The 19817-nt window shown below is 41.6% G+C and overlaps 1 protein-coding gene across 1 annotated transcript in view; it reads left to right on the top strand.

Annotated features, from left to right (window-relative positions):
• si:dkeyp-72e1.9 (syntaxin-binding protein 4) overlaps positions 1-10342 on the top strand; it is a 101325-nt gene extending 90983 nt beyond the window's left edge. Inside the window, exons 20-22 of the mRNA XM_055651915.1 lie at positions 4930-4979; positions 5911-6032; positions 10207-10342. Of these exons, the coding sequence (XP_055507890.1) occupies positions 4930-4979; positions 5911-6032; positions 10207-10334 (300 nt within the window). The 3' untranslated portion in view covers positions 10335-10342. The remainder of the gene's footprint in view (positions 1-4929; positions 4980-5910; positions 6033-10206) is intronic.
• The last annotated feature ends 9475 nt before the right edge of the window (positions 10343-19817 follow it).

Raw genomic sequence — 19817 nt, 5'->3', positions numbered from 1 at the left:
AGCATCATATCATTTCTGACTTCCTGCCTTTGTGCCCTATAGTTCTGTCCCATGAGTGGGGCACAGTGGCGCAGAGAACCAGGTTCCACACTGACCTCGGATGCTGTCTGTGTGTGTGTGGAATTTGCATGTTCACTCATGTTCACTCCATGTGCTCCACTTTCCTCCCACATTCCGGGGATGTGCGGGTTTATGGATTAATCTGCCTTCGTAAAATTGCCCCATATCTGTAGGGACTTGATGCAAATGTGGGATAAGATTGCACTCTTGAGAGGTTGTCAGCATGGGCTTGGCCGGGCCGAATGGCCTGTTTCCAGGCTGAATTTCCAAAATCTAAATCTGGTCTTTGATACAATCTTCCAGCAGGACTCCAGCTTCCAGTAGTTGAAGGTGGCATCTTACAACTAAGTTTGCAAGGACTCTTAGGACTGGGCAATAAATGCTGGCCTTACCAATAATTCCTACGTTCTATGACTTGAATTCAAGAAGCAAGTGTTGTTCCACCACTGGATGTTAATTCCCAGCACAACACACCGAGCAGTTTCTGCACCGACTCTCAAAACCTCATTCCCAATCAGTGAAGCCTCGTCAATTTCATAGCCTGTCAAAACACTCAGTCCAATGGAGCTTTATAACGTTTATGAACATCCTTGACATTCAGTTACCTGCAAAACAAAATAAATTAAAACAAAGATTATGTTAAATTACAAAAGCTAAAAAGCAGACCCATGTACAAAAAAATGTAATATTGTTAAAAGTAACGCAAATAAATAATAAAAACATATTACCTATTTTTGCCCCAAGAACTGTTGCCTCCCGTACATCTAAATGGGTCTGCCATACTAATACAAACTTTAACCTGGCACAGGCTCAAGAGTGTATCGCCCACCACACGCCTGCAGAACATTGCGCAGTCCTTGTCTTGCTCACGTGCCCATCAATTCTGCTCCCCACCCCCCCCCCCCCCCCCCCCCCCCCCCCCACCCCACCCAACCCCACTCCAATCCTCCTGTCACTAAAACAGTAAAATCACCAATTAACAAACAAGTCTTTAATATGTAGGTTTAGCTGTGGTGCACCTTTTGTGATCCCCTAAATCCTCTTTTGTTCTTCTACCCTATCTGGGTTTGAACCTTTCAGGCAGTACGTAATCTGTCTATTCTTCCTCGCACTTATCAGTGTTAAACATCGATTGCCAATTTCGTTTTAAAACTGCAGAAGCTGGAATTCGGAAATAAAATAGAAAATGCTGGAATTACAAAGAAAGTCAGACAGCCTCTGTGAGCATAGAAACAGTGCGAACATTTCAGGCCTGACCGGCTGAGTATTTCTGGCATTTTATGTTTTATATTATCATCTGCCAATTGTTTGTCCACTCTGCAAGTTTATTTAATTTCCTGTTGCATTTCCCTGAAGTAATGACTAACCCAACAGCTTCATACTTTGGTCCCATATGCAAATTAAAAAAATTATGAGTCTGATTCTAAAATCTAAGCCACCAATATAAATTGTGACCAGCTGGTCCCCAGTGTTCATCTTTGTGGCACTACACCGTGCACCTCTGCTCTGGTGAATAACCAAACTTTCGTGATAGTCTCTGCTTCTCGCCTGAAGTCAGCTCACAATCTATCTGGCCACTTCTAGCCTGACTGCATTCTTTGACATTCCTTAATCAGTGATGGGGTACCAAAGACAAGGGCTTTTCAATGTCAGGATTCATTACTCCATTACTGTTGTGCACTTCAAAAATGGCATCAAGGTCGGTCAGGCAAGACTTCATTTCAAAATCCATGCCGACAATTCATTGTTATTCTTTTCAATTATAGAATTTGTTCCTTTCTCGCCTTTATAGAGATTCCATATTTTTTTCTTCCCACTGACTGTAATGTTGCTTTGCCTATAATAGTCTTGGTGCATTCCGTTCCCCTTTTTAAATATACGTACATCATATGTGAACCCCTATCCTTTACCCCTATATTTTGTCTAATGAATTTCTAAAGGTGTGTAGTAATAGCACTGCTTCTCCCTAAATCCATCCAGTTCATGAGATCTACCTCTAATTATTTATTTACTTTTAAATGCGGTTATCTCCTTATTGGTTTTATAATATGGTGAAATGTCATTTATTCTATCTCCCTGGTAAACAATGAAGCAAAATGCCACCTTCGGTTAGTATTGTCCTGACAATACCTGAAAGGTTCTATTCCCATCCCAACCGTACTTTTAAATATAATTGATGAGTCTATAAATTACTTTTGCTGTGTGTTTCTTTATTATTTAATAATTCATCATGCAATCCTAATTTGTTCAGCCTTTATTCCCTTCACTTTCCATGTTATCGTGGACTACTCTGCGTCTTTTACTTAATGCAGCCAAATCATGTCAAGTCAGGTAGTGTTTATTGTCGTATGCACAGATATGGTGAGGTACTGATACAATGAAAACCTTGTTTGCAGCAGAATTCACAGGCACACACACTCAGATAACAACTTCCCTCTTCTGACGTCAATGATTAGTTCCTTGGTTTTCTGGATGTTGAGTGTGACGTTGTTGTTGTGGCAACACTCAGCTTTCCCCTGTACATTCACTCACCATCACTCCTGATTTAGCCCACAAACCAAGAATCAAGAATCAAGATTTATTGCCGTATGTCCGACAGAACAATGAAATACCCTGTACTTACTTGCAGCAGAACAACAGAATATATAAACACAGTACTCAATAACCAATGTAATGATAAACAAAAAGTCCAGCGAGTGTATATATACACACACACACACACACACACATATACATACATACATACATCGACATTAAACAAACAATACTTGAGCAAAAAGACAAAACCAATGTCCCCAAGTCTATGTTGTTCACAACTTATATGGAGGTTGAAGTGTTTAATAGCCTGATGGCTGTAGGGAAGCTGCACTGTTTGTATACCCTCATTATCACCTTTCCCATGGCTAACAATGGACCATTGTGGGCTCCACCTTCCCTTGGTCATCGGTGCTGGCTCTGATTTGTTCTGCACCTTTTCATAGCTCTAGTTTCCATCTCCCCTTGCTCTCTGCCTGAAGAATGGTCTCAACCCGAAACATCACCTATTCCTTTTCTCCAGAGATGCTGCTTGAGCCACTGCGTTACTCCAGCATTTTGTGTCTATCTGTGGTGTAAAACCAGCATCTGCAGTTCCTTACAGCACAAACTGTTCCTGAACCTGGACGTTTCAGTTCTCAGGCTCCTATATCTTCTTCCAGACGGCAAGAGTGAAATGAGAGAGTGGTCAGGGTGGTGTGGATCTCTGATGATGCTGATTTGGGAACCCCATTCCCACAACACTTTCATGTTAATTTTCCGCATAATTAAAATTGAGATGCCTTCATGAGTAACAGCCCATGATTCTCTCTCATTTCCCAAATTTATCAGGACATTTTTCAAGTCACAGATCTTCTAATATTAGATATTAAAGGGCCTGTCCCACTTTCGTGACCGTTACAGGCGACTGGTGATAGTCACCTGTGACAGATCACCAAAATTTTAGACATGTTGAAAATTCAGTGGCGACCAGAAGGACACTATGACTCTTTGGAGACCTCTCACGACTGACTTTCTGGTCGCTGCTGAATTTTCAACATGTAGAAAATTTTGGCAACCTATCACAGGTGCCGGCAGTCGCCTGTATAGGTGGCGAAAGTGAGACAGGCCCTTCAGGCTCTGCCTTGCAGAACAATTGATTCTTGTTATCTATTAACTCAATTTATATAGATTCCATATCCTGACAATTGCATTCAATTTTTCTACTATTATAACATTATCCCTAAAAAGTCCAGTTACTTTCACTCATATTTCTCTCTACTTTTACAAAACATGTGCTAACCAGCAATTTTTAATTCTCAGAACTGATGTCCTGCACCCGTTTCTCAGTAAACTCCAGTCTCTTTTTCCTCGCAAAATGTGATTTCCTCCAGCTGCTAAACATTAGTCTCTGCGTGTCTAGCTACACAGAGAGTTTAACTCGCTTACAATGAGATCATAAGATCATAAGACACAAGAGCAGAATTTGGCTCATTGACTTTGCTCACCATTCAACCATGGCTGATATAGTTTTGCCTCTCAACCCCATTCTCCTGTCTTCTCCCTTTACCTTTTTCACCTCCTCCTTGTTCCTGCCCGTGTGATTTGTTTCAACATGAATGACAAGTAGCTCCTTCCCAATTTTCCCTCTAGCTTTCATGAGGTATATTTCACCATGGCACTGGGCAAGTCATGCACCCTTTGTGATTCTCATCCTTGGCTGCAAAGGACACTGTCCATGCATCTCCCATTACCACGTTTCCATTCTGCTCTTGCCATCTTGCACAGCAATCTGAGCCATGGTGCTTGGGGCTGCAGTGTGGTTGTCCAATCTGGTGTTTTACCTCTCGCCCAGGTTGCAAGGACAGAAAGTGTGCCTGTCTGCTGGACCTTCTTCACAACCTCCTGTAAGCCTCCACTGCCCAGCTCAACCTCAGCTCAGACCCTCCCAGGAAAGATAACAAAAACGAGGCAAGCAAGTATGTGGAGTGGCCCCGTGTGCTAAGAATGTTGTGGGCCAGAGACGGGACCAATCGATATTTTCCTTCCCACCCTTTGTGCTTGCTGACAAAATGAATGATTCTTATTACTTTATATACTTGGTATCAGTATGACTTGGGATCACACAGAAATGGTAACAAGACCATACGTGGAATTTGTTGTCTCTTGAGGATGGGGATATTATCAGTTATGTAAATAATATGAAAATGGAAGTGTAGCTTTTGAAAACCTTGCATCCACCCACACTGCTATCATTGTACCAAAAGTGCAACTAACTGATTAAAGTTAAATTAGGAATTACCTTCATTTTCTCTTTGAAAAGCTTCAGTGATGACTATGTTTTTTCTCCCGCAGAAAGTCCACAAAGTTCTAGCATGTGGCACCTTACACCGGAGCGATCACGGGTAAATGGCTACATTCAACTTCTTTAGTCCCATAGATGTCATTTTCATGTCACTGCATACGATCGATCGCTGAAAGCAAGTCAATTGCTGTATTTATTTATATGGCATACCGTTTCTCTTCAATCAAGTCAGTGAAACTAGAATGGAGACACAAGAGCCTGCAGGTTCTCTGATCTGGAGACTTTGAATCCGGAGGAACTCAGCGGGGCAAGGAGCGTCCGTGGGGGGGGGGGGGGGGGGGGGGGGGTGGGGGGGGGGGAATCGTCAATGTTTCAGGTCAAGACCCTGTATCGGGACTATGAGTGGAGAGGGAAGATAGCCAGTGTAAAGAGGAGAGGTGAGACGGGGGAGAGTAGGTGACAGGTGGACCACGGAAGGGTGATAGCTGATGGGCAGATAAAGCCAGGCAGACAAGTGGGAGGGGTGGAGCTAATGAACAGGCAGGTGGAAAGAAAAGGCAGATGGAGTCGAGCGGAAGGATGAAAATGGAGACAATAAATGGAGCGACAAGCAGGCCACCGATGCTGGAATCTGATAGAACACAAAGTGCTGGAGTAGCTCGGTGGGTCAGGCAGCACCTGGTGGCCATGGATAGGCAAAACGTATAGACTGAAGTATCCAGACCTGAAACATTGCCTATCCAAGTCCTTCAGAGATGCTGCCCTGACCCGCTGATTCACTCCAGTGCTTTGTGTTCTACACCAGACTCCAGCGTCTGCAGTTACTGTACTCCATCTCGCTGGAATCTGACGAGGAAGGAAGGTGATGATAGTAACTAATGAGGGGCAGATGGAACCATCCCCTCCCTCACCTGCATCTCAGTATTTATCAATCGTGTCTTGATATTTATATGAGCGCACTGAAATTTGGGTCAGCTGTGCTTGCATGTTTTGTACGGAATTGCTCACTCTTACCCTTTGCCTCACTTCAGAGTGAACCAGTACAAGAAGACCAGGAGAGAGAGCAGGCTGGCTCCACCTGGGTCAGAAGGGCAGCTCGTCACTGAGGCCAAGGAACTGATGGAGTGGGCCCGTTCCCCACACTCTGACAATGGTAAGAAGTAGGCACTGAGTGAGAACAGGTACACTGCACCATCGTAGGGTAATGATTGTCATTTTTTTTAAATCACCGTGTTGAAAGTATTGTAACTCTGAAGCAAGAGTGGTCACAGAATTCTGCTTCGTATTAATCCCTTCCTGTACTTGGTTCATCCAAACTCACACCGAGTCCTGATTTTCCTGTCAACCATTTGCTCATTTGACTTTAATTGCTGTCAATTGGATGACACTTCAGTTTGTAAATGTTTACAAATACCCCCATTACGTCACCCTCTCTTTTTCTCTGACACCCGCTCCAGGCCTACAACCCTTCGCAATCTCTGTGCTTCTTAAATTCAGAATGTTCTCCATTTCCACTCTTTATTATTAATGGCTGTCCCTTCAACTAGGATGCCAAGTAGTACCCCACCTAAACGGCCACATTTCTATCCACAGCATCTCCTTTAAGATTTAAGCTTCTCCTATTAACCAACTGAACGGTGATTACTTTGTGTGGTTTGGTGTCGATTTATATTTGATAAACATCGTTTTCAACACATTAGCGTTTATTGTACTGGGGATATTTTAATGTCATAGCAGTGTGTATGTGTGTGGGTATGTGTATATGTATATACATATATGCACACACACAAAATATATGTGTGTGTATATCTATATACACACACACAAAAAGGTGTGTGTGTGTGTGTGTGTGTGTGTGTGTGTGTGTGTGTGTGTGTGTGTGTGTGTGTGTGTGTTTCTGTGTGTTTGTGTGTGTGTGTGTGTGTGTGTTTCTGTGTGTGTGTGTGTGTGTGTGTCTGTGTGTGTGTGTGTGCGTGCGTGCGTGTGTGTGTGTGTGTAAGAGTTTGTGAACATTTGGTCACCCCTTCCAATATCTCCACTATTTTCCTAGGCTGGAGATTCATGGAACAGGGAAGTTGTTTAGTTGAGTTGAGTTGAGTTGAGCTTAGTTTATTGCCACATGTACCGAGGTACAGTGAAAAGCACACACACAAACATATACACACACTGTACTTCAATTAATCATTATCAAGCAAAAATATCATGCCACAAGAGGCTATGTACAAACTGAAGGAATAGCACCTCATATTCTGCCTAGGTAGCATACAGCTTAACAGTATGAACACCGAATTCTCCAATTTTAGGTAACACCCCACCCCATTTTTGGTCTCTTCTTCTTCTTCCCTCCCCCATCTCTTTCTTGGCCCCTTCCCTGCCAATATAACCCTCCCTCAGGCTTTATATTTCACACCTCCTCTCCTTATCAACATCTCTTTATCTTATTTATCTGTATCAAAACTGAGGGGTTTCATTAAGCCACCTTTTAAATGGGCAAATATTCCCTTTCACATTGTGATGGAAGGATATGTGCAGCAGCATTCATAATCTTGCACTGATGATGATTGGACATGGGGCTTGACCTCTGCTTACCCCCTTCCCATCCCTATATTCTGTTCACCACTGGTGGGAGTCTCATCCAAAGTTGATCTTCAGCACTTCTCAAAGACCCATTACATCTGGAGAGTGGGAAGGAGTAAGGGAAAATTCTTGAAAGAATGTAATATTTATTACAGTATATCTCCTTTTCAAGGATGGGGGTAAATGCTATAAAGTATCTAACCACATGATGGCGCCAAAGTTAAAATAAATTTAAAAGCTAAATGCTGGAAATACTCAAGATTGCTCATTCAATTGATGTACAGCAGTTTTTACACAGAATCTGTGTAAAATAAAACAGAAATCTATAAATAACTTGGGAGCTTAACCACTGCAAATGTTAAAAATAAGAAACAATTTACTGTTATCATTCGTTGTCCCCATTCCAGTGCAGTTTTCTCTTGTAACTCAATGGACATTCTTAAAATCGCAAACTTGAATTAACCACATGAAAGATACTAGATAGCGGAGTTAGTTTTTTTTTAAAAAGCTGATTTATGGGAAATGGATTCTCAGAATGGTTTACATGCAGTTGTGGCTTGAGGTGGTGGTGGTCATGGCTTATAGATTTGTGTTGCTCAGAATGAGTTAACCATGCAGTTTAAGTGCATGTTTGATGGTGAAACAATTTCTCTAGGTCCTTGTCAACTAGAGTTTGAAAATAAGATCAGGCTATATTGAATTGGAAGGTTTACATAAAAAATTATCCCAATATCAAATTTGTGGGACAGCAGGCCATCATATGACTAAGCATATGTGGTCAATATATGTTCAAGTTCAAGTTCAGATTTAGTGCCACATGCACCAATTAAGGTCCAGTGCAAATTGACTTACTGTGCAGCCATAGAAACAAGAGCACGATACACAATAGAATATAACATGTGGGCCGAGCATCAAAAATGTGTCTAGAAATAGGATTTTGTGACCCAAGTCACCAAACTACATGAAATTTTCACATATTGTGTAAAAAAAATTAAATAAATCACCCTTGAAACTCGATATGAAGAAGACTTGCACATTTTAATTAAATTAGAGAAAAACCGGAAAAATGTCGGGAATGTTTTAGTCCAATCAAAGCACATTTAACATTGAGTTGTCTGCCAGTTGTTCAATCAGGGACTTTGAAGGCTTTCTTGCACTTTAATCCACTTCGCAGCACTTTCTTCAGCCTTTTTAATGCTTTTCCCACTAAATACAATTACCTGCTGCAAGTTTCCATGACATTTATTCCACAGAACAACAAATCGGAATCTCCAGTAAAACAGGCATCTGTGAAGCCCCCTCAGCCATTTTGTGTGCTAGCCTGAAACAAAGCGCGTGATTGGCCAACTGGCAGACAACTCAATGTTAAATGTGCTTTGATTGGACTAAAAAATTCCCGACATTTTTCCGGTTTTTCTCTAATTTAATAAAAATGTGCAAGTCTTCTTCATATCGAGTTTCAGGGGTGATTTATATAATTCTTTTTACACAATATGTGAAAATTTCATGTAGTTTGGTGACTTGGGTCACGAAACTGCAGAATAAAGCTCCTCGGCCCACAGCCTACACAGTTGAATCAACATTCTTCACAGTGGTGGAAGGCAATAACTTTGTCAGTCCTCCTCCTTTGTTCATCCGTGGTGGGTCGTGGAGGTTACATAATACAGATGGAATCTGTACATTCAGTAGGTAGTGCTAACCATGTCACATCATTAGCACGCTGCACCCAGTCTGTCAATTTATTTCACTTGTTTCAATGAAATTAATTTCAGAAGCAAGGTACAAAATACTGACCAAACTATTTGGTGCTAATAGAATGGAAGATAGACAAAAAATACTGGAGTAACTCAGCGGGTCAGGCAGCATCTCTAGAGAAAAGGGATAGGTATCATTTCTGGTCGACACTTCGTTAGACAAGACTTGGACTTATTTGGTGATACTGACTGGTGATAAATCTTTAGACAACAGAGTATTGTCCATCACTATATGTACGATAGTAAGATCAGAAAGATTACAATTGGGATTGTTCAGTCCTACCACAGAACCTTTCAAAAATGACTGATGAGCATGAAGGGAAGAATGTTTCCAGTCGCGGGAGAGACTAGGAACAGGGGGTATAGCATTAGAATAGAAGGACATACTGTACCTTTCGAATGACGATGAGCAGGAAGTTCTTTAGCTTGAGGATGGTGAATCTGTGGAATTAATTGCTACTGAATGCTGTGGAGGCCAAGTCATTGGGTCATTTTAAAGTGGAGATTGATAGGTTCTTGATTAGTCAGGCTGTCATAGGTTATGGAGAGAAGGCAGGAGAATGGAGTTGGGAGGGAAAGATAGATCAGTCACGATTGAATGGTGAAGCAGACTTGATGGGTCGAATAGCCTAATTCTGCTCCTATTGTCTTATGATAATGGATAGACGGTTTGGTGAGGAAACTCTGAGACAACTGCAGCACAAATATTAAGATATCTGGTTGGAACACTTCCACACTGCTGGTCTATTACCTTGCACATTTTGAGTGAGTGGGAATTAAAATCTACTGGGAGACGCCATGTATTAGGCCTATATTGAACAGCCCAAAATATTTTATTTGCTTTCCGCTCACCAGTGAATTGGTATAAAATGAAGTGAGATTCCTACCACAGTGTTCAGATTTTGATTTGTGGTCTGAGACACTTTTATGCTCCGGACTCCAGGGCGAGTACATTCCTTTTCCAAAACTTGTCATGCTTATTCTGCTCCTCTGCAGCCGAGCACACTAAAGGACAACATGGTCTCCCCTCACAGGAGCTGGCAGTGCCGAAGACAACCCAGGAGAAGAACGTTCCTTCACGCGCACACAAAGCCAGCCAGCTGCAAGAAATGTTATTTATTTAAAAATAATGTGAAGACATATTCTATTCTTATCAAGATCTACTGCTAATATATATCTATATATATATATATATAATATGAATGCAATATACAAAAAATATTTTTGTGTTGGAAGATACCAGTCCTGAGATGCATGATCAGCGCTTTCTTCAAAACATGGGAGGAAAAAGAGATTAGGGATCTGTGTAACCAACCCTGCTGCTTTTAATTGCCCATCTTGCTGATGGGAAACTTGCTCTGAAAAGATGGTCTAAAACAGACACTAGGCCCCTCAACAACGTTGAACCATTTGTATGGAGTTTGTACGCTCTCCCCGTGACCAGCGTGGGTTTTCTCCGGGATCCCCAGTTTCCTCCAACACTCCAAAGACGTAGGTTAATTGGCTTGGTAAAATTGTAAATTATCCACTAGTGTGTGTAGGATAGTATTAGAGTGTGGGGATTGCTGGTCAATGTTGACTCGGTGGACTGAAAGGCCTGTTTCCACGCTGTATTTCTAAACTAAACTAAACACGTTCGAAGAGTTGGGTTTTGCAAGTTGTAATAGAGGTTGTACTGAAGGTTCAAAGGAGCAAGCAGGATACTGGCATAGAAGAGTAGATGCCATAGGGAGGATCGACTATGACCATACTATATGGCAGAGCAGGCTTTAAGCATCGAATAGTCTACCTACTGCTCCTATTTTCTTGTGTTCTTATTCCTACATTTATTTTCTACTTTAGCTGTGAAATGAATATTTATGCAAGCTGATAATGTATAACCTCAGTCCGCCTGGACCTATCTGTCCTCCTGGTTGCCAAACACTTTAATTCCCCTTCCCATTCCCACACCGACCTTTCTGTCCTGGGCCTCCTCCATTGCCAGAGCAAGGCCAAACGCAAATTGGAGTAACATCATCTCATATTTCGCTTGGGCAGCTTACAACCCAGTGGTATGAATATTAACTTCTCTAACTTCAAGTAACCCTTGCATCCCCGCACTCTTTCCTTTCCTTCTCCCACCCAAGTCGTACCAACTTCAAAGTCGTCTCTTTTTTAAAACCAAAATGTATTAAATTATTTACGATATGTACAGTACAAAATAAATCAAAACAAAACCCACCACCATAATACAAGTCAAACAAATATTTTTCGATACTAAATATACTATTATACAACTATATCACCATCCTTATTGCGTTTCATTGTCTGTACACATTCTCACCTAACAAACAACTAACAATGGCCTGTTTCCTTTATCATTGTTACTTTTTTGCATATCTTTCATTCATTTGTTCTATATCTCTCTACATCATAATCATACTTTATTAGCCACGTATGTTTTGTAACATACGAGGAATTTGATCACTGTCTATATCACTGTTTCTTTCCCCTGACTCTCAGTCTGAAAAAGTGTCTCAACACGAAACGGCACCTATTCCTCGTCTCCCCAGATGCTGCCTAACCCACTGAGTTACTCCAGCTCTATGTGTCTACTATCTTCTGTGCAAACTGAGCAAAGACCAGTCCTCTGCCAAAACACTTTAAGAGCGGTCACAATGCTTGACATAATTATACAACACTTATTGTGAGCAACAGGTAATAAAAACAGAAAATTCTGGAAGCATTCAGCAAGTCAGAAAGGCCTGTAGGAGAAACACTTTGTTCTTTCCGGATAAAGGCTTGATCCATGAGGGTTAGACATGAGGGGCCCATTCTCCATCAAACGGGAGAAAAAAATAGTTATCATTAATGAAGATGCAGAAGGAATGGGCAGAAAAAAAGGAATGGGCGGAGGAACAGCAATGCCTTGGATATGGTGATATTAAACGAGTTACTGCAGCAGTTACAATTAGATTGTGGCTCTGTGAGTGCGAGATGTGTTGTTAATAGCAAGGCTGTGGGCTTACTCAGCAAGCCACACCATAGTAACAGAGAAAGAAAAACAGATCTAAAGTAACGACAGGCAGAAATGCCCAGTTCTGATACACTGAAGAGAAAGCGAGTCCAAAAAGCTGCAGGGTGCTCAGATGAAAGAGATGTCATTCTTTAAGCTTGTGTTGGGCCCTGTTGTAACAGTGCAGGTGGTCACAGACATGTAAGTGAGAATGGGGGTGGGATGAGCAATTAAATGGCAGCAAACCAGCGGCTCAGGGTCACTCGTGCTTTCTGAACTCAGGAGCTCTTCAAAGCAATCACCAATTCTGTGCTTGCTTTCATTTTTCTAACGTATAACGTATAAACAGCATTGTGAACAGATCTCATGCTGGTTGTTTTGGTTGCATTGCACCCCTAAAGCATCAGGTTTGTTCCTGATTACTGGTACTGTCGGTACGGAGTTTGTACGTTCTCCCTGTGACCATGTGCATTTTCTCTGGGTGCTCCGGTTTCCTCCCACATTCCAAAGATGTGCAGGTTTGTAAGTTAAATTGTTCATAGTGTGTTGGATAGAACTAGTGTACTAGTGGTGATTGTTGGTAGACGTGGATTCCCTCGGCCAAAGGACCCATTTCCACACTGTATCACTAAATTAAAAATAAAGTATAGTCTAGCCTCAAACCCCTGTCTTTAGCAACATGTGTATATGATTTAGTTACCTTACAGCGACAAGGAAGTGTATGGTGTAAAAACGAAACATCAAAGGGGATCCTGTACAAGGAAAATATAGAATTGATCATTGTTAGCTTGGAGAAGTTGACAACAAAGCACACAGACATAAAATGTAATCAAGAGGACAGTCAGCCTGATCGGAGAACAAGGAAGGGGGAGGGATCTAGAGAGGGAAAGCAAGGGTTACTTGAAGTTAGAGAAGTCAATATTCATACTGCTGGGATGTAAGCTGCCCAAGTGAAATATGAGGTGCTGTTCATCCAATTTATGCTGGGCCTCACTCTGACAGTGGAGGAGGCCCAGGACAGAAAGGCCAGTATGGGAATGGGAGGGGGAGTTAAAGTGTTTAGCAACCGGGAGATCAGGTTTGTTGAGGTGGACTGAGCGGAGGTGTTCATCAAAACGATCGCTGAGTCTGCTCTTGGTCTCGCCGATCTAAACTGTGCAAAACGCTGTTTTGCAGTCTTACTGAAGCTGTAACATTCTCCACGAGAAGTAGAAATTCATCTTCCCTTTTACAACATCAGCTCCTCTCCCATAATCTGTCACTGGCTGTAGCAAATAAATGGCTGGAAAGTGAACAACAGGTGGGCTAGGTAAGATCGATTGTTTGTACCACCTTCAGCAGAAATGAAGTCCCCTGCCAAAAATAGACCATCAGTTACAGCTCCACAGTTTATTGAAGAGAGGATTGATGATGGGCACCAATATAACTACAGTTCTGCGCTGTGTAGGTATCAAGATCACTGCTCAACAGAAAAGACAATAGATTGACAATGTCAGGCCTAGAGTACAGTCATTCATCCTGTCAGGGAATACTATGTATCCTGTTTGCTAATTCACTTTTCAGACTGAAGAATATGTTTCAAAATTAACATGCTTATCTCCAAACCACTATCAATCTCCTACCTATTTGAATGAAACATATCTTTCAGGAAAGGCACTTTTAAATTTACATTGGTAAGCTACAAGAAGACAAATTTGAATTTTTTTTTTTTGTAAAAATTCCCAAAGTGCCGTAAAATTGTGTCAATGATAATTTCCATGTTGCTTTTTGAAATACTTCTATGGCATTAAATTCCTATAAAATGGCAATCCATGAACTTGTCCTCTACCCCGTTTATCCAAAGCAAGCTGTCATACATCAGTTAACATTGAACGTGGACAAGGAAGGTTTCACTGAGGTACAACCAGGTAAATAAAGCAGCAAGGCACAGGTTTCACAAAATCCTCAGAGATAAGGCATTTTGGTTTGTCCCCATCTACTAATTTTATCTTCAATAAATGGTAATGCGTGGGCTAAAAATGGAAAGTACTGGGGAAATAGCAGGTCAGGCAGTATCTGTGGGGAAACAGTCATTGTTTCGGGTATGAAACAAAAAGCTGGAGTAACTCAGTGGATCAGGCAGCATCTCTGGAGAGAGGGATTGGGCGAAATTTCTGGTCGAGACTAATGGCTTCCAGCAATTTCAGCTCTTCAAAGCATATACTGCTTTCAAGTACAGAACATATTCCTTCTCTTTTACCTGCCAGAAGTAATGTTAATGGCATTGCTGTTTCCCCCCACCCCTCCCGATAATAGTCTTCACGAGGGCCAGTAGAGCTAGATACCTGTACTTGGTTGGAGAGGTCGAGGTTTGCAGACCATTAATGCTGATTCGATGCATGGCTTTTGCTTGCTGATTTTCACAGGCATTCAGAGTTGCGTTAACATCAAGAACATTGTGCTGCTTCACTTGTCATGTTGATCCCATAGAAAAGGTAATAACTTATGTGAAATGAACATTGTAATGAAAGGATTATAGCCTTGAGACCAACTATAAAAAGAATATATGCTGTTCTAGGACGAGGTAGAGTATTCTCTTCTGAAGATAACATGTTTTCGACTGAGACTAGCTATACAAAGGGTATTCTATCGAATTTAGTCAATTATCAGAGTGTTATACTCTGAGGAGAGAATCTTGATGTCAATTAATAGATCTAAATATATTTAAACAAGAGCACATCCTTGAGTCTCTTGTTTCCCTCTTAACACTATTTATATTATTATTTATTAAATTTGACCTGAAGAGCAAGTGTTGTTGTAGAACCTAATATTTTTGATTAGTAAGGCCATTAAAGGTTATGGGGAGAATGCAGGAGAATGGGGTTGAGAGGGGAAAATAGTTCAGCCATGATTGAATGGCAAAGCCTCGATGGGCCGATGGGACTTCTTCTGGTCCTTTAGTGATGGCAATAGGTCAGATGTGCTATTTTGAGACTATTTCATCCTGGAGATGAGCCTTGAACCATTAACAGATTCACCCCAGACACGCAGAGTACTTCTGGAGTATTTTAAGGATTAATACAAAGTATGCATCAGATATGTTTAGAACTCCACTGCACTTCATCTGTAATATGACTATCATGGAGGCAGGAACTGGTATTAATCACATGCTAAGCATTAAAAAATGTTGCTTCTCAGAATAAAGTTGTGTAAATAAGTATTTCTATTTGTAACAATATACAATATTTCTAGTTGACATAAGCAAAAAAGTATTTTTTTTTATTTATAAAGAGAATTCTTCAGCTTCCAAAGGACTGTGTAGTTATTGCGCATTAAATAATGGTGAAAATAAATCATGAATTTCTGTGAATTTTGGGATGCAGAAACTCGATTTTTTAAATATATTTTCCCCCAGGTTGATATCGATTATTGGGCCAATGTTAGGTTGCAATAATCACTCACAATGAGTTATCAAAAAAGACATATTGCTGCCAATAGTTTTTTCATTCTTCCTTCCTTACCAGAAGCCAATATTGTACATTCCTTAGCACCTTCCAAAAAGTCTGACATTGAAAACATTCTATGTGTGGTCACATGAGCTGGGTGGGCTTTTGTGGAATAATCAGTAATGATACCCAAATCCAGTTGAGTGTTAACTTATTTTTTAGTAAAACTAGGACAATGCAGAGTTGCAAAAGTGCAGGTTAATTAAAGATGCATGTTGTCAAGACTCAATACCATCCAGGTCAGGTAGGCAAGTTGAATCACTTCAGTTTGCCCACAAAATCATTTCCATTGAGGCTATTAGAACACGACTCGTTATATCTCAGCATAACTACAGTCTGCCATTCCAACATACATTTCTCGAGGCACTCATTTTACATCCTGTTAAAGCAATTCAATATTTAACTTTCAGCTGGAAAACAAATCTTCAATTCAATTCAACTTTAATGTCATCGCACAAATACAAGTATCAGTACAACGAAATGCAGTTTTGCGTCAGTCCGTAGTAGTTGTACATAAAGAAAACAAAAAAAATAGGAGGGAAGATACAGAATAATCAAGAAATACAGAATAATTAAACAATGGGGATGGAGGGACCAGAGAAATCTATCGTCGGGACTCCGAGTTCAGCAATGTGATTGTATTGTTGTAGAAGCTGTTCCTCATCCTACTAGTACGTGACCTGAGGCTCCTGTACCGCCTCCCTGATGGGAGGAGGGCAAACAGTCCATGGTTGGGGTGTGAGGGGTCTTTGATGATCTTCCCAGCCCGTCTCAGACACCGTTTTCGGTGGAGGGCATCCATGGCAGGGAGCGGGGCACCGATGATGTGCTGCGCGGTTTTCACCGCCCGTTGTAGTGCCTTCCTGTCCGCAGCAGTGCAGCTGTGGTACAATACCGTGAAGCAGGTGGTCAGGATACCCTCTATGGTACAGCGGTAAAAGTTGGTCAGGATCCGGGGGGACAGGTGGGCTTTCTTGAGCCTCCTCAGGAAGTAAAGGCGCTGCTGTGCCTTTTTTGCAACCTTGGTTCCACTATCGCTGCATGACCATTTTCATCTCATAACGTTGCATCATTCAGATTGTTAAGTCGGAGTTTATGCGCCCAGTAAGCTTAATTTGACTTTAATTCCTTTGCACAAAGCATCTGGTCTGCCCTTTACACCTGGATCAACCTTCTCTGTAATATTATCACCAGCTACATCTATCCAGATAAACTGCTATATAGCTTAAAAAAACAGGTTTCTTATTCTTGAGATATAGAAAAACAGAAGTTTGCAATTTTTGGAATTCTGCATTTCTGAAATTCTTTCTTGGCAATCCAAAATTCCTGTTTCTAAAGAGAAGCACTGACGGGTGTTAAAAACACAAGTGGGCTGCGTCATCTTAAAATTATTTCCCTAAAACGCGCACAGCTTTGGAGAAATGGACTATGCAAAACAGAATTAATTGTCACGAGTCCATTTAAATCCCCAATGGTTCCTGTAATAGCTGCCTGCCCCACAATGAGAAAATGAAACTCTAGAATCCCACAATGATGATGCCACCCACAACTCAATTCCTTTAACTAAGCGTCAGTTATGATTCAGTCAGTAGCATTCTCACTTCCCCACCTGAAGCTTGTGGGTTCAAGAATCAGCCCATTGAAATAAGCAAAACACAGTTTGCAACAATACAGCTCACCCCCTCCATGACACACTGGTCAATCTGAGGAGCACTTTCAGCAACAGAGTGGTTCCACTAAGATGCCGGACAGAACAGGACACCACAGGAGATCCTTGTTCCCTGTGTCAATCAAACTGTACAACCCCTCCCCCTTCCGTCGTGGGGTAGACTGACCTGACCCCCCCCCCCCCCCCCCGGCTCTCGCCCCGCTCTCCCCCTTGGATAAGATGCTAAACTGAGGCCTCATGCATTCCTTCAATAGTTTGAATAGATCTACAACACAATTCCATTTGGGGATTGTCCTGATGAATTGATCAATATACATCAAAGCTGGAGAAACTCAGCGGGTGCAGCAGCATCTATAGAGCAAAGGAAATATTTCCTTCGCTCCATAGATGCTGCTGCACCCGCTGAGTTTCTCCAGCGTTTTTGTGTACCTTCGATTTTCCAGCATCTGCAGTTCCTTCTTAAACACGATCAATATACACCTGCTGATTCAGTTTGTGTAGGAAGGAACTGGAGATGCTGGTTTACACCCAAGATAGACAAAAAATCCTGGAGTAACATATCACTGGAGAAAACAAATAAATAATGTTTTGGGTCGAGACACTTTTTTATTTTCTCCTGTTTTGGGTATTATTAGCAAAGGTAAAACATAGAATAGTACAGCACAGGAACAGGCCACAAAATGCTGGAGTAACTCAGCAGGTCAGGCAGCACCTCTAGAGAACATGGATAGGTGATGTTTTGGGTCGAGACCCTACTTCAAAGAAGGGTTTCACCTGAAATGTCACTTATCCATGTTCCTCAGAGATGCTGCCTGACCTGCTGAGTTACTCCAGCACTGTGTGGCCTTTTGTGCATTAACCAGCATCTGCAATTCTGTATTTCTTCAGGGCAGGCCCTTGAACCACTATGTCAGCTGCCAAAACTCTGATGCCAAGATCCATGAAGACAAACTGTTAATTATCTGCACATGATCTATACCCCTTCATTCCCTCATATTCACATGCTTGTCCAAAAGCCACATCGTATCTGGTCCACTACAACTCCTGCAGTGGGTTCCAGGCACTAATTAGCATTTACTGTCCATTCCAAACTATTCTTGAGATCACAATAAAAACAGAAAATCCTGGAAATACATTGGCATCTGTGGAAGGCGAAAAAGTGAAAATTCCAGGTTAAAACGTCTTCTGCCCGTGACTATAGGGAGTTAATTTAAACGTATTGAAGGTACTTACCACGCAATCTTGCACCGTACCAGGACTGAAGTGACTACAATTTTAAATAAATCATTAGCTACAAAGTACTTTGAAAATCACTCGGTGACTAAGTGAAAGTCTTCCCAATGTATTTTGGAAACAATGGGTTTGTGCAAGTACCTATAGAATTGTACTTTTAACGCATGCTGAAAAACAGCTGAGCAAGTGAAGAATTATCGACAGAGTAATTCAGAAGGAATGGGTGACATTTCAGGTCGAGACCCTTCATCAGACAGAGAGTCAGGAGAGAGGGAGACTAGAGATATGAAAGGGTATGGTGTGAAAACGACTGATCAAAGTAGATGATGATCAAGGAAATGCAGAATGGTTCATTGTTAGCTATGGGGAAGGTGACAACAAGGCATACACTCAGTAAGATTAGTCAGGACAGTGAAACTAGTCGGAGAATTGGAATGGGGGTAGGGATGGAGAGAGAGGGAAAGCAAGTATTACTTGAAGTTGGAGCAATTAATATTTATACCACCGGGTTATAAACTGCCCAAGCAAAATATGAGATGCTGACAGTGGAGTAGGCTCAAGACAGATATTGCCAAGGTCAATATTGGAATGGAAAGGGGAGTTAACGTGTTTCGCAACTGGGAGATCGCGTAAGTCTAAATCGACTGAACAGAGGTGTTCAACGACAAAACAATCTCTGTGCCTGCGCTTAGTCTCGCTGATATATATAGGAGTCCACACCTGGAACAGCGGATAGATTATTATGGAGTTAATTAGTAAACCATGAATCTGATGTTATTGTTGACTGGGATAATGAGCTTTGGTTTTGTAATTGCCCAAGGCAATACCGCAAAACTAATGGAAACTGAAAATGCTTTTTTATTGAAACAGCATTTCAATGAAATGATCTTTGGTGTAATTAGTTTCTCCATATGTCCAAATACCTCGATTCTATCTTGTCCCTCCTTGTCCAGTCCTTTCCGACCTCCATCTGTGACAAAGCACAACCACCTGCTGATCCTGGCCTCCATCGCCTCATCTTTACCATGGACCTCCATTCTCCATTAGGAAGTCCTCTGGTTCTTCCTTGAACAGAGACAGAGTCAGTTAACCTTAACTAACACTCTCCTCCGCCTGGCAGAATTGGCCTCACCCTTAACATCATCTCCTTTGCCCACTTTAACTTTCTTTATGTAAAAGGTGAAGCCATGGGCATTCGCATGGACCGGAGAAATGCCTGAATTTT

This window comes from Leucoraja erinacea, chromosome 20 (genome assembly GCF_028641065.1).
Source record: "Leucoraja erinacea ecotype New England chromosome 20, Leri_hhj_1, whole genome shotgun sequence".
Classification (NCBI taxonomy): domain Eukaryota; kingdom Metazoa; phylum Chordata; class Chondrichthyes; order Rajiformes; family Rajidae; genus Leucoraja; species Leucoraja erinaceus.
The sequence above is the reverse complement of the archived record's forward strand: the minus strand, read 5'-3'. Positions and strand labels throughout refer to the sequence as shown.